The sequence below is a fragment of the Chenopodium quinoa genome, unplaced genomic scaffold (genome assembly GCF_001683475.1).
Source record: "Chenopodium quinoa cultivar QQ74 unplaced genomic scaffold, ASM168347v1, whole genome shotgun sequence".
In the NCBI taxonomy this organism is placed as follows: Eukaryota; Viridiplantae; Streptophyta; class Magnoliopsida; order Caryophyllales; family Amaranthaceae; genus Chenopodium; species Chenopodium quinoa.
The window spans coordinates 8,907,436-8,927,769 of record NW_018743920.1 but is presented as its reverse complement, the minus strand read 5'-3'; the positions used below and the strand labels follow the sequence as shown (position 1 = coordinate 8,927,769).

Sequence of the window (20,334 nt, the reverse complement as noted above, 5' to 3'; positions counted from 1 at the left end):
CGAAGACCCGAAAACTACCCAACGGGTAATTTTTAAATTTTTCCCATTTTTGCGGGTCGGGTAATGGGCCGTACTTTGAGTACCCGGGTACTCGTTAAATACCCGTTTTTTTTTTTTTTTTTTTTTTTTTTGGTTTTTATTGAAAACATGTAAGGGTAGTGGGTTACTTTTTGCTTTGGCCGCTCTTTACTCTCTCTCTCTCTCTCTCTCTCTCTCCATTCCTTGAGCAGTTGAGAGAACTTGAACTCACAAATACTTGGATCTACGACCACATTACCACACCATTCCACCCGCAACCACGACCGCTCCACGTCTCCACCGCAAACCACCATTCCACCGCAGATCACACCGGGTGCTGCTGCTCCACGCGCACGACCACAAGCTCGATCTCGACCAGTCCGCCGCATATCTCACTGCCTGCCTCTATTTCACGGCCTACAAGCTCGATCTCCACTGTACACACTTCTCTCATACAAACATTATCACTTTGGTAAAGGTGAAAATGAGGCTTGCTTGGTTTTTTTTATAATTATTAATTAGTTTAGTACTGTAATTACTTACGTGTTTTTCATTCCACTCAAATTAGGTTTTGATATTAGTTTTTGAATTAGTTTGATAGGGTTAAGCATCGTAAGATAGAAGTGAGAAATTAGTTTTGTTGTGATTTTGTAAAGTAAAATTAATGGACAGATTTACTATTGTAATATTAAATTATGGAATTGTAGCTATATATGTTTTTGCTTTGTTTTTATACCACAATCTAATAATTTTAAAGCTTGAATAAAAAAAAAATGGGTGCCCGGTGACCCGACCTGGTAAAAACGGGTACCCAATAAGTAGGCTGGTTTTATCGGGTTGGGTAATGGGCCGCCTATTTCACTACCCGCATTTCCGGGTACCCGGTTATGAACACTCCTAATCAACAATCCCTACAACCTTGTGAGGGCAATTGCTTGGTTAATTAGTCCTTGCATCAATTTCAACTTCGAATATGGAAAACCTTCTATAGAAACATTATCCCAACTCAAAACACTAACATGATTTGCAAAGCTAGTCTTAAAGGAAAAAAAATGGTAAGAAGGACAGGGTAATTTGCAAAGCTATCATTGAATAGAGGCTTTGTATCAATGTATGGCTAAAACAAGATTTAATTAGACAAGCAAAAGCAAAAAGAAAAGCGAAAAAAAAGTGTCACAGCCTCACAGGAACAACTATACTAGTTGATTAAAAACTATCTTTCGCACACTAAAACAGGTTTAAGGAAAGAATGATGGTAACAAATATTACAAGCATCCATCACATTGTCATAACAATCAGATTCATCTGTTTTGCACACATAATTCCACTGAACATGTTGCCTTGTCCAATCAATTGCCGGAACCTTAAGAACCACAGCAGGCTGATTTAGCAGCTGCTTGGCTGCCTGATTGGTCGGCTGGTTTAATCGTAATTGACGGTTGAGCCTACAAATAACATTGCATACATACATAAAGCAACCAGCAACAAAACCTAAGAAAAATTAAAAAATTCTGTAAGATGCAGAATCCTACCTCTTGCCTTGTATCAGAATCTGCAAGCCTTTGCTTAATGTCTCTCGCTATGGAAAAGAAAACTTCCTCCACATTTAAATTCGTCTTTGCACTCTGCAAGGATTATAATACTCGTTTAAAAAACCAACTAATTATACCATACCAGGATACAACGCTAAGTAAAGCATATCCCAAGCCATTTACTCACAGTTTCGAAGAACTTAATCCCATACTCATCAGCTAAAGCCTGTCCCTTGGCTGTCGGCACAGCCTGAAGAAATGTTAAAGGAAATATGATTGACACAGAGAAACCTGGAAGGCTTGTTTTGTAGGCCAAGCAGTCATAACTAAAATGCAATTTTGCAAGTTGAACTCCAAAAGCCTAATAAATTCCTTACCCTTTTACTCTCATCCATATCAGCCTTATTTCCTACCAGAATCTTGTTCACGTTATCAGAAGCATGCTGCTCAATGTTACGTATCCAGTTTCTAATATCTGAAAAAAGAAGCAACAAGAAGCGGCTTAATTTCAAAGGGAAGAAGTTCATCTCTAGTCAAATGAATAAACATTGACTCATCCAATAATAGCAATAGCTAGTAACATGGACAGATTTCTCAAGCACAAATTATAAACAACATAAGAGAAGGCCTTCCAGAATGCAATGATCAAAGAGAACCAAGGTCTATTGCTTAAAAGAAAAAAAAAAAAAAAAAAAAAAGAAAAGAGAGAGAGAGAGAGAGAATATTACTGTTAAATGACGACTCGTCAGTTACATCATAAACCAGTAGAATACCCATGGCTCCACGATAATAAGCTGAAATTGGCAAACACAAAAGGTCAGATGTATATACTACTATTATCAGATGTATGCGCAGAAAATCAATATAATCCTAATAATTTCTATACAAACCTATAATTGTAATTGAAAAATATGCTAAAATAAAAGCACATTCTAGCAATTTTACTTAAATTGGCCAACACAATAGTGTCAAACTAATCACTTGCTATGCATACAAACATATATTTAACCACATATGCAAAATCTGAACAATTACCCGTTGTGATAGTCCTGAACCGCTCCTGACCAGCAGTATCCCATATCTGAAGTTTGATCCGCTTGCCATCAAGCTCTATGGTCCGAATCTTGAAATCAATACTGCACAAAGAAATGCATATTATAGCAAACAAAAGAGTCTGTACAAAATCTTATCTGTCAAATCAGCAATAATAAACCCCATGAACCTAAGTAATAAAATACCCAATGGTTGTGATAAAACTTGTTGTGAAGGAACCGTCAGAGAACCGCAGGAGGAGGCAACTCTTACCCACACCTGCATATGAAATTGGCATGGTGAAAACACATCCATGATACTAAAAAAAGTACTGCCTCCATTAATTATTATGTGCAACAAAGGAATATTTTATGTCTCGTAAATAATACCTCTTTGTTGCACAAAATAATTAACGGAGGTAGTATAAAATTTATAACATATTTGACAGCATTTTAACAGTTACAAAGCAGAATAACTAAGTAAGGAATATAACTTTTAAGCATTTCACTGCATATGATGTCGAGCAGAGAAAAAATAATGATTTCAAAGCCATGCCAATAAGACTATCATATGCTTCAGAACTCTTAATATAATTAATAAACACTAATATAGATATCTAATGCATATCGTCGCACAATAAAGGCTGCAGAGATCAAGGTATCATGTCTTTTTAACTAGTGTGTCAGAAATGTGAACCTTATAACTCAAGGTGCCAAGAACCCGGAGTTCTCACTTTAAACATTCTACACAGGGTTAATCATGCAGATATAACAAATCACAGCAGAGGTTTAAAATAGTTGCTAACAGCATGAAACCTACTTAGAAGACAGTCTATTTACTCTTTCTCTTCTATATCTCACAATCAAATGGAGCACCACAGGTATACAAATTGGTCATTGGAGGTTCCTTTCATACATGAAATGCAGAATCCAAAGACCAACTAGAGCAATGAGCAGAATTTTAAGAATTCACCGTAATTCTTTAAAACAACAATTTGCACATAGCAAATAATTATGGAAAAGTACTTCCATAACAAACAAAGCGTGTATCCTTTCCGAATTTATACAGTGAACGCGATAAACATATAGATGAGTTTCTCAAACAAAAAAGACGAAACAAATAATAAGTCATCTACAAATTGAACTAAGGTCATATGATTTTATCAATTTATTCATATTCAAATTGAAATTTCTCCTATTTCAACTACAGCTATTCATTCCACAATCATCAAAAATCATGCAAACATCTACTAGAATATAGCAACATAATTTGGCACTCAATTTCACACATTTTTTTTCACAATCACACACCAGATCCATCCAAACACACACAATGCCACAAATGTCACGAATCAATCAATTCGATTGCAAACTGAGAAACAGTCGAAGATCTAAAAAAAAAACACATTTTCAATCAAACAATAGATACATTACCACTGTCGCCGATTAAAAGGAGTTTGATGAGATAATCATAATCAGCGCGAGCTCTCGCAGGTGGAGCAGCCATTAATTAAACACCTCCAGAAACCCTAGAAAAACTTTCAATCAAATTTTCTCCTGCAATTGAAATCCAAAAATCAACAAAATCAAAATCAAAATCGAATCGAAAAAAATAAATTAAATCAACAAAAAAAAGAAAAAGTCGAAGAAATTTAACTAGATCAGAGAGAAAATGTGAGAGATAAATCATGGATCGCACATGAAAATGTAGTTAATTAAAGAGAGAAGTTATTTTAGAGAGAGAAAAAATTACCAAAAAAAAAAACTTGGATGAATTAACAGTTGAAAAAATGAGCTTAAAAATTTCTGAAGATGACCAAAACTTGGACGATCCTCTCTTTAATTCCTGGTTTTTCGAAATCGGCGATTTGGTTCAGAGAGAAAAGAGAGGAGAGAGAAAAGAAGGAAATTCAGATGAACCGGCCCTCTTTTATTATTAGGAAAGTTTATTTTTTGGTGCTCCTCAATTGAATCAATGAATGGAGCATTGCTTACCGATTAGGTGGCAATTTGGGTAATTGAGTTTTTTGTTTTTTTTTTTTTTTGGGGTTACTTCATACGAAGTATGACATTGTAAAGTAGACAAGTGGATAATATTGCGATTGAATGCTAAGCAAAGCTTGGTGGAGTTAGTAGGAAACTCACCTTATGATTTTGAGGTCATGAGTAGAGCTAGACATCGTGTCGTGTCGGGCCGCCGTGGGCCGTGTCTCGCCGTGCCAAGAGGAGGGTCGTGTCGTGCCGTGCCGGGCCACCAAATGGCACACCCCAGTTAACAACACGACACGGCCCACGTGTCTGGCAAGCCGGGTCGTGCCGGGCCGTGGGCCATCCCACTATTTTTATTATTAATTAAATAATTTTAATATTTTTATTTTTATTATTTATTATAGTTCATTAAATTATTATGGTTTCATTTTATTATTTTTATTTTTATAATATTTATTTTTATTGTTTTTATTTTTAATATTTACAGTTTTTTTAATTATTTTTATTATTATGGGTTTTGCTAGTGGGCCAAAATTTCGTGTCGGGTTCATGCAGAATTTTTATTTTTTTTGTTCACGGCACGGCCCACCCCTCGTTCATCGTGTCGTGCCGCTAGTGGGCTCGGCCGTGTCGGGCCGCTACCAGCCAGATTCCAACTCTAGTCATGAGTTCGAGCCCCACCAAGTACAAAATGCTTGGGAGTAGGAGATTCCCTTACCTCCCCCCTCTACTCTTAAGCGATGACTTGTGATTGAATTTGCTAGTTATAATATTTGTATCTCTACTTATATAATTTTATAAGTGTAACATGTATTTTGAGAACGAAATTAGATAAGGTAAATGAGTAAGTAAGTAAGTTAATTTGTATATTGACCTCTACTAATCATCTTAAAATTTATATATGTCGAAATATATGTTGTACATATATTATATCCGTTTATTATTATGTGCAAAAACAATTATTTTATGTATCACAAATTATACGTTTTGTTCCACATAATAAGAAACAGAGGTAGTATTAAAAATGAAAGAAGTATTTTTTTATTAAAAAAAAAATACTAAATGTCTTCATATGGATCGGAGTTATTTTCCTGGACAATTTGTTATTATGTTTCGACTAAGGAGAAAAATAAACTACTGTCGACATTTCATCATATGTGAATATTATTCACCGGTAAGTACAATTACAGGAATTTAGGACGAATAAAATGCTGTATTGTTTTGATTTTTTTCAACATCTATTATGGTTTGACTAGTATGATGTTTGGGGCCTTGGGGATAACTGGCATTTTCATAATAGTTAATGTGAAATCATGGAAATAAAGATGGAGAAGCATTTATAGAAACTTTTAACTCAAGTGGTTGGACCTTAGGGACCATATTAGGTTGGGGCCTGGGGGCATGCAAAGGAGACAACTCATATATATTGATATTATCGTTAAGGAGTATTGATATTAGAGTGAGGGCGTGTTTGGAAAAATGCAGCTGTAGAGGAGGATGTCAGATGTCGAGTAATTATAACTATTAACAAAATATTAGATATGAAGATAAATGGAATAATTAATCACGAGTGTTTAGTAAAATAGTGATTGACTAACGATTATTTTATTACCTTTAAAACTATTGGGGAAAAAAAAAAATCAACCGCCACCTCTAATTTTCAAAAACTTATAATTTTCGCTGTTATTTGGTTGAAACCAATAGCTACCTCTGTTAGTGTTTACAAATTAGGATGATTGAGCTGATATACACCAAAAAATTTAAAAATATATAGCCCAAACTCAAAACTCAATGCACTAAATTAAGTCATGATTCTAGCATCGAAATTCAAAACATGGTTTCCAAGATTAAGTGGTGGAAGCAATAATTACTAGAGGCGCAAAATTGGAGGCTTCCATGTGAGAGAATTATACAAGAGATATGCACATGTTCTTCCTGTTCAAGAGGAAACATGTCAAGAACAATTATTGCCTAAAACCCCCCATCAACCCTTACTTTGTCTGGTATTGGATTTGACCATTTGTGCTCATCTTCCTATCTATGTGATGTTGAAAAGGTTGTCCAGCTTGTGCAAATCATACAAGTAATTTTTAGTCGAAATATGATGGTCTTTTCTTGCTTTTTTTCATTTGTCATAGTGGAATAATGCCAGTGTTTTTGACACATATTAGTGCTCTTTTTCTAAAACATGATTGGTTGATTATAGGTTGGAAAGTAACAAATAATGTTTTTAATTGCATAGTTTGTTAAGGCAATAAACAAGTAAATTACAAAATTATTCTTAAACCTAAGAAGTCCTACTTCCCTCCTCACAACAACTCATAGTTTACACTCTTACAAGGGCTTCCCTTGATCCTTTTAAAGATGGCATTAGATTGGGCTGACCAGAACACGATATGTCCCATCACAAAAAGTGCAAGGCATGGCATAGTAGGTTATTATACATACTTGGACATGGGTCACCTTTATTCAAGAGAAGGACGACAAGGCACATCACAGATTAACATGGCACAATATAGCATGTTAAATTCTATAAAATTTAATTTAGACACACAAGCACAGCATGACCCGACATGGTGGCACACAGGCTTGGGCTGTACAAGAGCGACCTTTTGAAAATTTTGGCACTATACAAAGTACGTGGCTTGGGCCGTAGGGCAGGCCTAATTAACCTCAAAGCACATTGGCTCGGCATAAGGCACAACTCACCATTTTTGGATCCTCCTCATCATTCAAATTCAAGATTTTATGACGTATTCTATATTTGTACACTCCTCTTTTTCCCAAATAGGATATGCAAAGAGATTTGATCGGCGAGCATTGGACTTACAAAGTGCTTTATAATCAAGAAAGAAAAGGGTGAGAATGCAACTCATACAGTACAAACTCTTAAAAGAAGTTGCTATAAATTCACTTCATGTAGCTACAATATACAGCTATTGGCATGGCCTCTAATGTTGACGTGTGCCGTATTTTAAAATACTCAAATTCATTCATTCTTCTATGCATTGTCGATTCGGTGGGTGTACATTAAAGTTGTAACATGGACAACATCAATGACAAAGCCTGAAAAGGTCAAAATAATGCAATTTTATCCTTTTTGATAACAATTGGTAATCTATAGTATGCATTAAACAAGGTGCAGTGTTATAAGTATGAATTAAGATATTCAACATCTATCGCTTTATCATATATTGTTTAGTTAATCAAGTTGTTTATCTTATTAAGATCAGTTAGTTAGTTGTCACAAAGCAAGCTACTTGAATTATTGTAATATGATTGTATGACTGCTCCAAAAAGAATAAAACATCTTACAAAAAATGTAATACCACTAGTTCTCAAGTAAAGATACAAGGGCAATAAATCACAAAAGTAGAGCTGAAATTTTTTTGACTCGAAATCACATTACACGAAAACGAATGTATGTCAAATTAAAGCAGCATTTAAAATTATTACAAATATCAATGGAATGGAATCTAGGATAGGTGTTTCAAATCGAGATTTTTACTGTTTTCACAAAGGAAATTACAAGTCTCCTTATATGCTTTCTTTTCTGATAATTTAATTTCATTTTATAATTTATGCCAAGTCAATAGTTTGATATTATGTGGAAATTGGAATCTACCTAAAGTATTTAAGGAGGGAGGGGGTAATGGTTGTATGGAGTGTACTATGCATGCATGTATAAAGTGTCTTTTTTCAACTTAGGGCTTGTTCAATAGGAATGTGCCTATCAATTGCCCTTGGCATGTGCATGAATGGTGCACATTGGGGACTTCTCTTGCCAATCAACGCGAGAAAATGGCACCAGGAGACAGGAGTCTAGCAAGTCCCACTGTCAAGTTCTTGCAAGAATGAGTATAGTCCATGTAAACAATTTTGTTTCCAGGATTAGGCGTTTATCTATAGTCTGACCCCTATACATGTAAATTCTTACGTGATGTGGAATAATTCTGAGGTGTTTATGAGGCGTAATTACAACGTGTTTATGGAGTGCTAAGAAACAGTATCACACAATTAAACCGCGTGAGTATCTGCACAACATATCCTGCTAGAAGTACTACATGATTAAACTTCCTTACTGTAATTTAAGAATAGGGTAAAACAAATAATGGGGGACAACGTTACATATAACCAGATTTGGGTCCAAACAGCTATCAGCAAACAACTGTTAATCAAGCCCTACAATCCAGATATGGTGATTGGTGAGGAGCTTTGGGTATAGCTCCTAGTATATTTCATCTAATTTCCTTTAATACCACATTCATCAGCCTTCATTTCTGCTAGATGTTGCAGATCATAAAATGTGCCACATTGAATGCCCCGCATACCACAAATGGGGGTATCATTTTAGCATCAAACCATTCAAATTCAAATCTAAACAGGAGGACAAGGAGGAGGGTAAGGCCATTTCTTTTTCTTAAAGCGTATACCAGCATACTACGGAAAGGCCAGTCCAAGTGCCGGTGAAAGCTGAGGGGTCATAACTCCAACACTCAGTCTCATTCTCAAGAATCTAAACCGGTGTGGACTAACCAACATCAAAACGAGGGCTGATAACACCACAGTTGTTTAATCTTCCATTCAGTTCAATCACTATCTTTCCGGATCTGCGGTCATCGACATACTCAAATTCTCCAATGTAACCTGTAGAAAGCAACACACAACAGCCAATTAATGATACATACAGCAAAAAAAAAAGTAAGGACTGACGACCTATTAAATATAATTCCCCCAAAGAGACCGAGCCAGTAATGACAAATTGACAGCTGTATGAAAAGATCATACCACGCCCATGTTTTTTTGCATGACAATGAAAAACTTGATAATCACTTTTGAGGAAGGCCTAATGAGCAACTGCCTTTTGCCTCTCTTCTCAGCACCTCCCAATCAATTGTAACGCTAATAGTGCGACTTGAAGTAGATATGTGACAACTATATCAGGACAAGAAAATAGTGTGAATCTTCATTTAATTGCAGAGGAATCTAAAGAAAAGAAGGAGGTGGTTGATCATTTTGACAATTACCCTAAATACAATATGTACAATCCTCTTCCCCACTTTCGTCGCTGAAATAGCTAGCTTTCTTCACCTTCTTCCCTTTCACCAATCTCTGTTGTTCTTCATGCCCCATTAACAACCTTTGATCAGCATCACTGTCAACCACAGAAGCCCAATTATCCTCCTCAAACGCAACCTCTTCCTCATCCCCTTCTCTCCCCTCCTCTTCATCATCCTCCTTCCTCCTCTGCTCTTTCTCTCTCCTCCCCTTCTTAGGAACAGGGCGCTCTCTGGGACCCAGCTGATTCTTGGGACACTCATAGCTCAGATGGCCTTCCTCCCCACACTCATAACATCTGGACTTGTCCTTATAAACACGACGGCGAATAAATTCAGCTGCACGTCCGTTGTCTGAGGCAATCGAAGCTCTTAGGGTTCGGCCGTTGAGGATTTTTTCATTCATCTGGCGGGCAGCGGAAACAGCGTCATCACGGGAGATGAAGAGGACAAAGGCGACGCCACGGCTACGGCGAGTGGCTTGGTCCTTAAGGATGGTGACACGAGCGACTTTTCCAAAGGTGGAGAAAATGGTGAAGAGGTCAGAGTTGGTGAGGTTGTAATCGATGTTGCTAACATAAACAGTTGACTTTGAGGGAGCCAAGCCACCGCTTCCACTGCTGTGCTTGGTGGTGGTCGAGGCGGCAGCAGTAGAGTGAGCAGCTGTGGGGGTGGAGTACCGGTAGTAGAACGTATCGTCTTCATCACTGTCACCCATTCTCTTTGTTCTTGGAAATTGCCGGTTCTTAACAAATTCAGCAAGTACCTACAAATTTTAATGAAATACTTTAGTTAAGCATACGGAGTAATTATTATCCTTTGGGAATCTCCAACCTCCATCCCCTACTCAGTTTCAACTATATTTATAATTATTTAGGCCATACTGTAAAAATTTCATAAGTTTATTGTGATATAACATATAAACATAGTCTAAGAATTCAAAGCTGTAAGATAAAAGACAATTCTAGCAATGGAAGCCAGAATTATGATTCACAAACCTTAACTGTCTACGTAGAACTCGTGTCCTAATGGCAAATAAGATTACACCAGCGCCAAATATACAGAGCATGACTTCACAACACACAGGACGACACATAAGTGAATCATGAATTAGTAGTAATAACAGCAACAAGTTAGTCTTTTCAGGCCAAAATATGAACCAGCCTGGAAAGAGACCATCACCAGTTGCTTAACCAGATGTTGTAGCATAGTATTTAAACTGCATATAAGACACTAACTAAAAAATGTCATCTATCGGCCATACCAATAAGACTATCATATACTTTGTAGCTCTTAAAAATGATTACTATCACCCACTAATAGATATTTAATGCATATCATGGCACAATAAAGGCTGCAGAGATAAGGGATGATGTCATTTTTACAAGTGTTGCTTTTAAAAAATGTGAACCTTATGGCTCAAGGTGCCAAGAACCCACTTTTAACATGCTACACAGAGTTAATCACAGATATAACAAATCACAGCAAAGGTTTAGAATAGCTGCTAACAGCATGAAACCTACTTGGAAGACAGTCAATTTTCTCTTTCTATTCTATATCTCCCAATCAAATGGAGCCAATGAAACAACATAGCACCACAAATATACATATTGGAGGTTGCTTTCATCAGTAAAATGCGGGATCCAAAGACCAACGGAAGCAGTGAGCAATGAGCAGAATTTTAAGAATTCGCCAAAATTTCTTAAAACAACAAATTGCAAATAGCAAACAATGATGGAAAGGTATTTCCATAGGAAACAAAACGCATTCCTTTCCAAACTGTACGGTGAACACGATAAACATATATACGTAGTAGATGACTATATGAGTTTCTCAAACAAAAAACACGAAACAGATAATAAGTCATCTTCAAATATAACTAAGACCATATAATTATATCAATTTATTCATCTTCTAAAATTTCTCCTATTTCAACTACAACTATCCTCAAATTATCATTCATTCCAGAATCATCAAAAATCATGCAAAAATTTACTAGAATATGGCAACATAATTTGGCAGTCTTTTTCACATATATTTTTCACACTCGCATACCAGATTCATCCAAAAACACACAGTGCCACAAATATTACGAATCAATCAATTCGATTACAAACTGAGAAACAGCCAAAAAAAAAAAAAAAAAAAAAAAAAAACATTTTCAATCACACAATATATACATTACCACTATCGCCGATTCAGAGGAGATTGATTAGATAATCATAAACAGCGCAACTCTCGCAGGTGGAGCAGCCATTAATTAAACACGTCCAGAAACCCTAGAAAAACTTTCAATCAAATATTCTCCTGCAGTTGAAATCCAAAAAACAACAAAATCAAAATCGAATCACAAAAAATTAGATTAAATTGACATAAACAATTAAAAGTCGAATTAACTAGACCAGAGAGAAAATGTGAGAGATAAAGCATGGATCGGCCATGAAATTGTGGTTACTTAAAAGAGAGAAGTTAGTTAGAGAGAGAAATTTACCGAAAAAAAAAAAACTTAGATGAATTAACAGTAGAAAAATGAGCTTCAAAATTTCTGAAGATGACCTTGGACGATCCTGAGTTTTCGAATCCCCGATTTAGTTCGGAGCGAGAAAAAGAGAGAGAGAAAAGAAGGGAGTTCCGGTGATTTGTTTTAAGGCGTGTTTAAAGTGTCTTCAATAACTTATTTAAGGTTCCGCTAAAAAAATAAAACATTAACTTATTTAAGATTTAATAAATTCAATACAGAAAAAAATAAGTTCTGACAAATGTTATTCCAATTCAAATTACAACTAAAATAAATTAGTTTTACGCAAAATTATCATAAAATACCTTATTAAAATCAATTTATAAATGAGTATCTTACTTTTTTTTTTTTTTTTTTTTTTGTTTGTGAACTAATAGTCTAATACCTTGAATTAAATTCTTTTTTAAAAAAAAATGATACCTTAATGATGGATTCCGGCCAAAAAGTTAAGTTTGCGGCGTTTGCCTTTCATTCTCCGCGAGTTCTCAAATAAAGACACAAGGGCAAGAAATTAGTACCTCTGTTACATATTAGTTGTAACTTTGGAATATTTTATGGCTCTCAAATAATACCCCATAGCAACTAATATATAACGGAGATAGTAAAAAAGTAGAGCAGAAATTTTTTTGAATAGAAATCGAATAACACGTCTAAAATGAACCTATTGGTTGGGTAGGTGTTAAAAACTCATTTGAAATATTTACAGGTTTCGTAAAGGAAATATAAGTCTCTTTATAGGTACTCCTAAGGGTGAAACTAATGCGGTTTAAAACCGAACCAAACCGCAAACCAAACCGAATTAGAAATATGGTGCGGTTTTTTTTTGTAATACGGTTCGTTGCGGTTTGAGGAATCCCAAAACCGAATTAATATGGTTTTAAGATTTGAAAAACCAAAAACCGAAATCCAAACCGAATTATGGCTCATGTCTAAATTATAGCCTAGCATATATATATAATTTCTACCCTACATATATAAAGCCAAAAAATAATAAAACTTGTGTTTTTTTATGTCTTAGAATGTCAATCAATATGGGCGATGTTGGAGTGAATGACCAGTTATATGAAGCAAAAAGGAAGAGGATGAAATTTTTTGGTGTGGTTCAGTTTTCTTTTGAGAAACCGAATTTAAAACGGTGTGGTTTGGTTCGGTTTTAATAGTAATATAGTGCGGTGTGGTTTGAAAATTCTCAAAACCGAATTAATGTGATTTGGTTTCGTTTGGCTATAAATCACACTGCAAACCGAACTTTCACCCCTAGGTACTCCATATCAATTCTCTTAGCATGCATTATTAATCAGGGTTACTTAAAACGATGACACTAATCAAATCATAAAATATGTCACTAGGATGCTAGACAAAGTAGTAAGGGCAATTGATAGGCCCAATCTTATTGAACATGCCCCAAGTTGCAGAAAGACACTTTATACATGCATGCATAGAGGATTTTTTACGAAAGTAAGCTTAATTGGCAAACAATTTACCAATCTAGACGCGTGGCCAAACTATTTACGAAACTGAGCTTCTGACATAAAACGCTGCCTCGGTCAGCGTTTTACCTTTGGTTATTATTTTTTTTTATAAAATTTCGTATTATGTGAAATACAAATTTAAAAAAAAAATTGGAAATACAGTAAAACGCTGACTCGGTCAGCGTTTTTCTTGTATCCATAACAGAAAAAAACGCTGACTAAGTCAGCGTTTTACACCTAAGCATAAAACGCTGCCTCAGTCAGCGTTTTATCTGCTGACTGAAGGCAGCAACAGCAGGCCCCCAACAGCAGCCAGTGCAGCCCCCTTCCACATCCACCACCCTCTCCACATCCACCAACACCATCACCCTCCTCCTCCACATCCTCCACCACCCTCCTCATCCACATCCACCACCACCATCACCCTCCTCTTCCACATCCACCACCACCACCACCACCCTCCTCCTCCACATCCACCACCTCCACATCCACAATTTATTTTGAACGAAATGAGTCAAACGTGGACAAATAAGGAATTTGAAATTCAAACAAGACATAAATTCATTCAAATAATTATTCAAATAATAATGTAATGTAAGTGTTATGTACAACAAACTAGAGAAGGTCATTACAGCAAATAAATCAGATAATTCTATCCTATTCTGACTCATCAATTTGGTGTAACGGCTCTCTATCCTGTATGTCCACTCTCGGCCTTTGACGACGGCTGTAGTGACGGACAGTGGTAAATGGGTTCGGGCGTACTGGCGGAGTCAGCTGGCTGGAAGATGGGTCATCAGGATGACGTAGGGGCGCGGAACTGCGAATTTCGTACTCCTCTGCGCCCGTGAATGACGAAGGATCACCCCCACAGCTACTCTGGCCAGCCTCGAACTGTGAGTGACTAGAGTGGCCGCCATGATCGTCCTCGTACCATGCTGTTGTCGGGAATGATTTTAGGCCCTCCATTCTCTCTCCATGTCGTCTCACAAGGGATAGGCCAGAATTGGGGAGCGTATGTGTTTGCGTAGGCCTCTGATTGCAGTACCCGGTCCACCCATGGCCGCTCTGATATCGAATACTTCACACAAACAGCTAGAACATGAGAACATGGGAGGTGGAAGATCCGTGGTTTATTGCATGTGCACATTCTTAACTGAAAGTTAACAGTATGTCTATGGCCTCCTTTTCTACCAATTCTATCTCCCCTCTTTGTTTCAACTTGATATATATGCAGTCGACGGTTATACGCTTCCACTTTGTGATATCTAGCCTTTGCAATGTTTTTCTCCATCATGGATGTGACTTTGGGGGAGTATGCAAGTCCCTGTTCAGATCTAGCCTGAGATAATTCCCTTGTATCAGTGAAATACTTATTGACTCTGTGGAATGTTAATTCAACAAGGGACATGATAGGTAGAAATCGAGCACCCTTCAACACATTGTTAAATGTTTCTGAGAAGTTCGTAGTACATATCCCATATCTGCGACCAGCATCGTGAAACAAAGACCACATAGGCAAGGGCACTTAGACAATATACTGTATGGCCTTGGTACACGCCTGACCGATCAAACTCATATCAGCTACCAGTTTTCTTTCCTGCCTTTGGTACGCAGCAGCCTTGAACATATCTCTCATGTCGTTTCTTCGCACGTGAGTCTTCAAGTTAGAAGCCAAGTGCCGAACACAAAACCTTTGATAGGCTCGCGGCTCGGTGAATCCAACGTTAGGGTCATTCATTGCTGCAATGATCCCAGCATGTCGATCAGATATAACACAGAGGCCATCCCGTTGAGTGACATGAACCCGAATGCAGCCCAGAAACCAAGACCAGCTGGAAATGTTTTCCCCTTCGACTAACGCAAATGCAAGCGGAAATACTTGGAAGTTTGCATCCACACTTGTAGCAACCAACAATGTTCCTTTAAATTTCCCGTACAAATGCGTCCCATCGATACAGATGACAGACATACAATGTTTAAAACCTTCAACACAAGGGCCGAAGGCCCAAAATACTCGTTCAAACACTTCCATGTTGCTGTAATAAACACCGTCTACCAGAGCTTTGTGTTTCCATACAACAACGGTTCCCGGGTTTGACTGTTTGAGTGCTTCCATGAAGTGCGGAAGTCGTCCATAAGAACTCTCCCAATCTCCAAATACTTCAGCTATGGCTTTCTCCCTAGCATACCATGCTCTTCGATAAGTAACGTCGAACTGAAAATGCTTGGATATGAGTTCCTGTATAAATTCAACTTTCAAGCATGGATCTTTCTGCACAAAAGACTTCACAAAATCGGAAATTATGGATGAATCCAAGTGTGCATGATCTGTAGATAATACTTCAGTGACACAGGTGTCCCGGTGCGGGCCTTTGTATGTGACTATGGTAAAGCCGTCTGAGTGCTCACTGTTTTTGGTGCCTCGTAGCGACTAACCACAATTCTTCTTGCACCGCAGATGAAGGACCTTCTCATTCGAGGTCACTATGGTGTAGAATTGGTTCCTTTGTATAGAATACTTCTTTACCATTTCCTGAAGCAGTTTCTTAGATTCAAAGAACATACCCTTCTCAAACTCCCCCCCGATCACAAATGTTGTATGACTACCTGATTCGGCCCAATATTGATCAACCTCATAATTCGCATTTACTTGACTTAACCAAGGAATAGGAGTTCTAACCATGGCCTCCCCACCTTCCATGTCTGTAGAATCAACATCCATGTTATCCAGAATTGGTTCCTCCTCTTCGCTCTCAGCCTCATCATTTGTTTCCCGGAGCGCATCATACAGAGACAATTCGTTATTCACCATATGTTGTAGATTTTCAAGATGATTCACCAATGGTTGAGACGGTGATGTATGATCATCATGCTGCGTAGGTGAATAACTTTGGAGTTGCATGGGAGAAGATATAACTGTGCTCGATGTCGAAGGCCCAGATTGACCAAACATTGTCGTAGATGTTCCACCATATACAGGTGAAGCTATATGTGAACTCAACGGCATCTGGAACCGATCGTCATGAAGCAGTCTGCTGAAAGACCCCATCCCATATTCAGTTGATGGAATGTCTTGTGAGGGCATTCGGAAGGACTCTGTGTAACCGGAAAAATAGGTAGCTTGTTGATCTGGTCGAGTACTTTGTTGCGTACACGTAGACACTATTTCTACATATATCTCATGTGGATAACCCCTCATTAAAACAGCGCTCCTCAAAGCTTTCAAATGTCTATCGTTAGAACAAGGTAACACTTGAACCGCATTATTAGTCTCAAACCTCATTTGAATGTTAAGTTGTACATTCATTGGGTTTAAGCCAATAATGCTATGAACCTCGTTCATCAGATCGTTGAAAGTCATGTCCGGTCCAAGTGGCAATGGTTCCATATTTCCACCACTATATTGGACATTCGGTCCATCAGACACAAATTCACCCCCCCCCCCCATCGGCATAACAAAGCTGCGTTTTGTGCAGCCATATTCTATACAACAACCAAAAACACATCTTAATTGCATGCAATCTCCACCAATTCGCACAAAAACAACCAAGATATTCACACTATAAACATAATTAACCAACATTGTTCCAATTCACATTACAACCACAACAAAGTACACAACGAACATATTCACACTATAACAACCAACATATTCTACATAACAAAATTTTCGTAATTAAACAACAATGTAGGCTACTTTATCAAACTAAAACAACAATTTCATCAACATTTTCAACAATTTTATCAAACATTTCCACAATTTCATCATAAACTTTCTTACTAAACTAACATCAATTTAGGGCTTTTATACTAGACAATTATCAAATTACAACAAACCAACTTAGAATTATCAACATAATTGTCAATTTACATCAAACTAACTTAGAATAAACAACAACATTATCAAATTAAAACAATGTAGTATATAATTATCAAACTAACCTAGGTTTTTAAATTTTAAAAACAAATAAGTGAGAAGTACTAACAATGTGATTATAAAGAAGAGGAGAGGCGCGGCGGCAGCAGGCAATAGGCGGCGGCGACGGCGGCAGGCAGCAGGCGGCGGCGGCGACGGCAGAGCTTTGAGGAAGATAGGCTATTGTGTGAGGAAGAGTGAGTTTGAGTTTTTAGTTTTGAGGAAGAGTGAGTGCGCGAAAAATATACCAGGAAAAACCGCTGACTCAATCAGCGTTTTAAGGGTTGTTACAGCCTGAGACAAAAACGCTGAATGAGGCAGCGTTTTTATGTATCTCCATATTTTTTTAAAAAAAAAATTGTATTTCACTAAATAAGAAATTTTAAAAAAATAATAACAGAGGTAAAACGCTGACCGAGGCAGCGTTTTACCTCAGAAGCTCAATTCCGTAAATAGTTTGACCACGCGTCTATATTCGTAAATAGTTTGCTAATAGGGTTCAGTTTCGTAAAAAATCCCATAGTTGTATACTCCATACTCCCATTACCCCCTCCTTCCTTTCCCCTCTTGAGTGGAGAAAACTTTTTGCAGATTCCAATTACCACATAATATCAAATAATTGACGTGGCATAAATTATGAAATGAAATTAAATCATCAAAAAAGAAAGCATAGTAACTTAAAGTTTGAAGAATATGCTTAAGTAGATACCTCTTGCTTTGATCCTTTCACCAAATTACAATCCTTTATTTCATTCATTCATCTCCTTTAAATTCAAGCATAGATGACCATTCTACACTTTCTTAACCCTCTTAAACCCATCCATTTTATCATTCTCATTATGTATCCCTCCAATCTCCAAAGCCATGAATATGATCGAATTCGATGGAAGTAGAAGGCCGGCGCAGGAGTTCGTTGGAGCAATGGTGAGGATGAATACCGAAAGATCGAAGATTTCGGTTGATGATCATCAAGATCATTGAAACTATGGTTGGGGTTATCAAAGATGGGGCAACTGTTTATCCTTTGGCAAAGTTCTGTAATTTTATTTTATTTTTTTTGGTTGAGTTTAGAAAGAGAGAGGTGGTTATGATATTAGGTAATACTCCTAATCATCCTGTGTTAAAGGAGTAATGAACAAGTTTAGATTCTTCTTCTTCTGATCTCCTTTTGTAACGAAAGAATAAAATTCATATTACTATGAGCTTATGTTTATATCTTTCTTTGCATTTGTTCATCAGGCCAACCAACTTTTCTGTGTTTCTTAAACGTATGTTACTTCGATCAAAAGCTAAATCAAAACCGACAGTTTGAATTTAAGTTTTTTTTAGTGTCCAACAAGCTTCAAAAGGCAACGATGTAAACAAACTTTGATTGTAAGACCTAATCGATATCAGCTAGTGAAACATTCTGTGTTTTATCAACAATTTTTCGACAGAAATATAAATTAATTTTAAACAATGCACACGAGCTCAAGCCATATAACAAGTTTATAACTGATTTAAATCACACTATGGCCGGAGTCAGGTGGTTGTGATGCGGCGTTCAGATTTGCAGGTGAAGAGAAAGTAAGTGCTCTTTACCCTTTACAGCTTGTACTACAGTACCAAAATTGCTTATGATGTACACATCATGTACTCGTGAACTCCTCTTCTTTACAGTAAAAGCCTTTTTTTTCATTATAAAGCATTTTAACCTTAACTTGACCACTAATGTTGTATGATGACACTAATTTTGCATGTTTTAATTGATGATTTTCTGGTGAAAGGTTGTTTTGGGCAGGTGAAAATGGTTGAAAAATAAGCCTGAATCTATAGCCATTTCTCGATGATGAATTAGCCCATAAGCAACTTGAAAAGATTTCCATTATTTTCCATCTATATCTTCTCCTATAACTTGTAAATGAGGCTCGTACTAACCAATCATCGATATAATGTGAGCAAAAATGAACAGAGGAGTCAAGTAGGCACATACAAGTCGTATAAAACTTTGGTTTACTCCTGTGAGTTTTCCCCACAAGCTAAACAATGAAGGCTAAATTTACATGAACAGCAGCATTTGCTATGACTAAACAATCTTGGCCACTGTCCACATGCCAATTGGGGACTTCTTTTGTCAGGCAATGTGATGTGAGAAAATGGCACCAGGAGACAGGAGTCTAGCAAGTCCCACTGTCAAGTTACTTAAGAGCACTATCAATGGTGAGCTAAAAATTTGCTCATGGGCATTTTGGGTGGGCATAAAATTTGCTCATGCATTACAATGGTGAGCAAATGAGAAAAAGCCAAAAAATGCTCATGAGCATTTCTGAAAATGCCCAAGACTTGAGCATTTTTGAACATGAATAGTGCTCTGGTAGGCCCCACAATTTGCAATGGTTATATTTTTTGTAATGCAAATTCTGAAATAAATATTTATTAAAAAAAAAATTAAAATTACCAACGGTTATAAAATTTAATTCTCTATAAATAGACATGCATTTTGATATATTTTGGTATAATTTCAAAAATACCATAAATCCTCCATATTCTTTATTTTAACGATAAAAACGACACAAATAAAAAAATAAAAAAAAAAATAAGTTACACAAATTTAGACTAGTTTTTATTTATTTGGAGTAATATTGTTAAAATATAAATGAAATTAATAAATAAAGAAGTGTTGTGTAGGATAGAGAAAGTAATAGTGGGGTATTGAAAAAGTAAGAGAGAGAGAGTAGTGGGCAAGCATTTGTTTTTGCTCACCATTGGGAGAGAAATTGTGAAAAAAAATTACCCATGAGCAAAACAGATTTGTTGAG

At 36.8% G+C, this 20,334-nt stretch overlaps 2 protein-coding genes across 5 annotated transcripts; both read right to left on the bottom strand.

Moving 5' to 3' along the window:
* Window positions 1–1,078: 1,078 nt before the first annotated feature.
* LOC110688474 (ras-related protein RAB1BV) lies at window positions 1,079–4,571 on the bottom strand. The gene is made up of 9 exons (XM_021865232.1): window positions 4,335–4,571; window positions 4,016–4,138; window positions 2,789–2,861; window positions 2,586–2,686; window positions 2,279–2,344; window positions 1,928–2,025; window positions 1,738–1,800; window positions 1,551–1,643; window positions 1,079–1,463 (listed from the first exon to the last, which is right to left on the bottom strand). Exons 2-9 carry the CDS (start codon window positions 4,086–4,088, stop codon window positions 1,383–1,385), a joined length of 648 nt encoding a protein of 215 aa, XP_021720924.1. The 5' UTR covers window positions 4,089–4,138; window positions 4,335–4,571; the 3' UTR covers window positions 1,079–1,382.
* Window positions 4,572–8,587: 4,016 nt separating this feature from the next.
* Window positions 8,588–12,299, bottom strand: LOC110688473 (U11/U12 small nuclear ribonucleoprotein 31 kDa protein-like). Of its 4 annotated transcripts, XR_002504602.1 has the most exons (5): window positions 12,119–12,298; window positions 11,813–11,934; window positions 9,598–10,393; window positions 9,359–9,505; window positions 8,588–9,217 (listed from the first exon to the last, which is right to left on the bottom strand). XR_002504602.1 is itself a non-coding variant. In XM_021865230.1 (4 exons), the coding sequence occupies exon 3, from the start codon at window positions 10,343–10,345 to the stop codon at window positions 9,599–9,601; it is 747 nt and encodes a 248-aa protein (XP_021720922.1). In that variant the 5' UTR covers window positions 10,346–10,393; window positions 11,808–11,934; window positions 12,119–12,299; the 3' UTR covers window positions 8,588–9,505; window position 9,598. The 4 variants fall into 4 exon arrangements, 3 of the variants coding, with proteins under 3 accessions (XP_021720922.1, XP_021720921.1, XP_021720923.1); XM_021865230.1 differs by having other exon boundaries at window positions 8,588–9,505; window positions 11,808–11,934; window positions 12,119–12,299; XM_021865229.1 differs by having other exon boundaries at window positions 8,588–9,505.
* Window positions 12,300–20,334: the final 8,035 nt, after the last annotated feature.

What these genes read in the sequence shown, in the direction of transcription:
- LOC110688473 (XM_021865230.1), bottom strand. Translation starts at nt 10,345, where the DNA reads ATGGGTGACAGTGATGAAGACGATACGTTCTACTACCGGTACTCCACC.
- LOC110688474 (XM_021865232.1), bottom strand. Translation starts at nt 4,088, where the DNA reads ATGGCTGCTCCACCTGCGAGAGCTCGCGCTGATTATGATTATCTCATC. An exon ending in CCTTTTAATCGGCGACAGTG is followed by an intron (nt 2,862 to 4,015) that starts GTAATGTATCTA and finishes TTTCATATGCAG; the next exon opens with GTGTGGGTAAGAGTTGCCTC. An exon ending in ATTCTGATACAAGGCAAGAG is followed by an intron (nt 1,464 to 1,550) that starts GTAGGATTCTGC and finishes TGTTATTTGTAG; the next exon opens with GCTCAACCGTCAATTACGAT.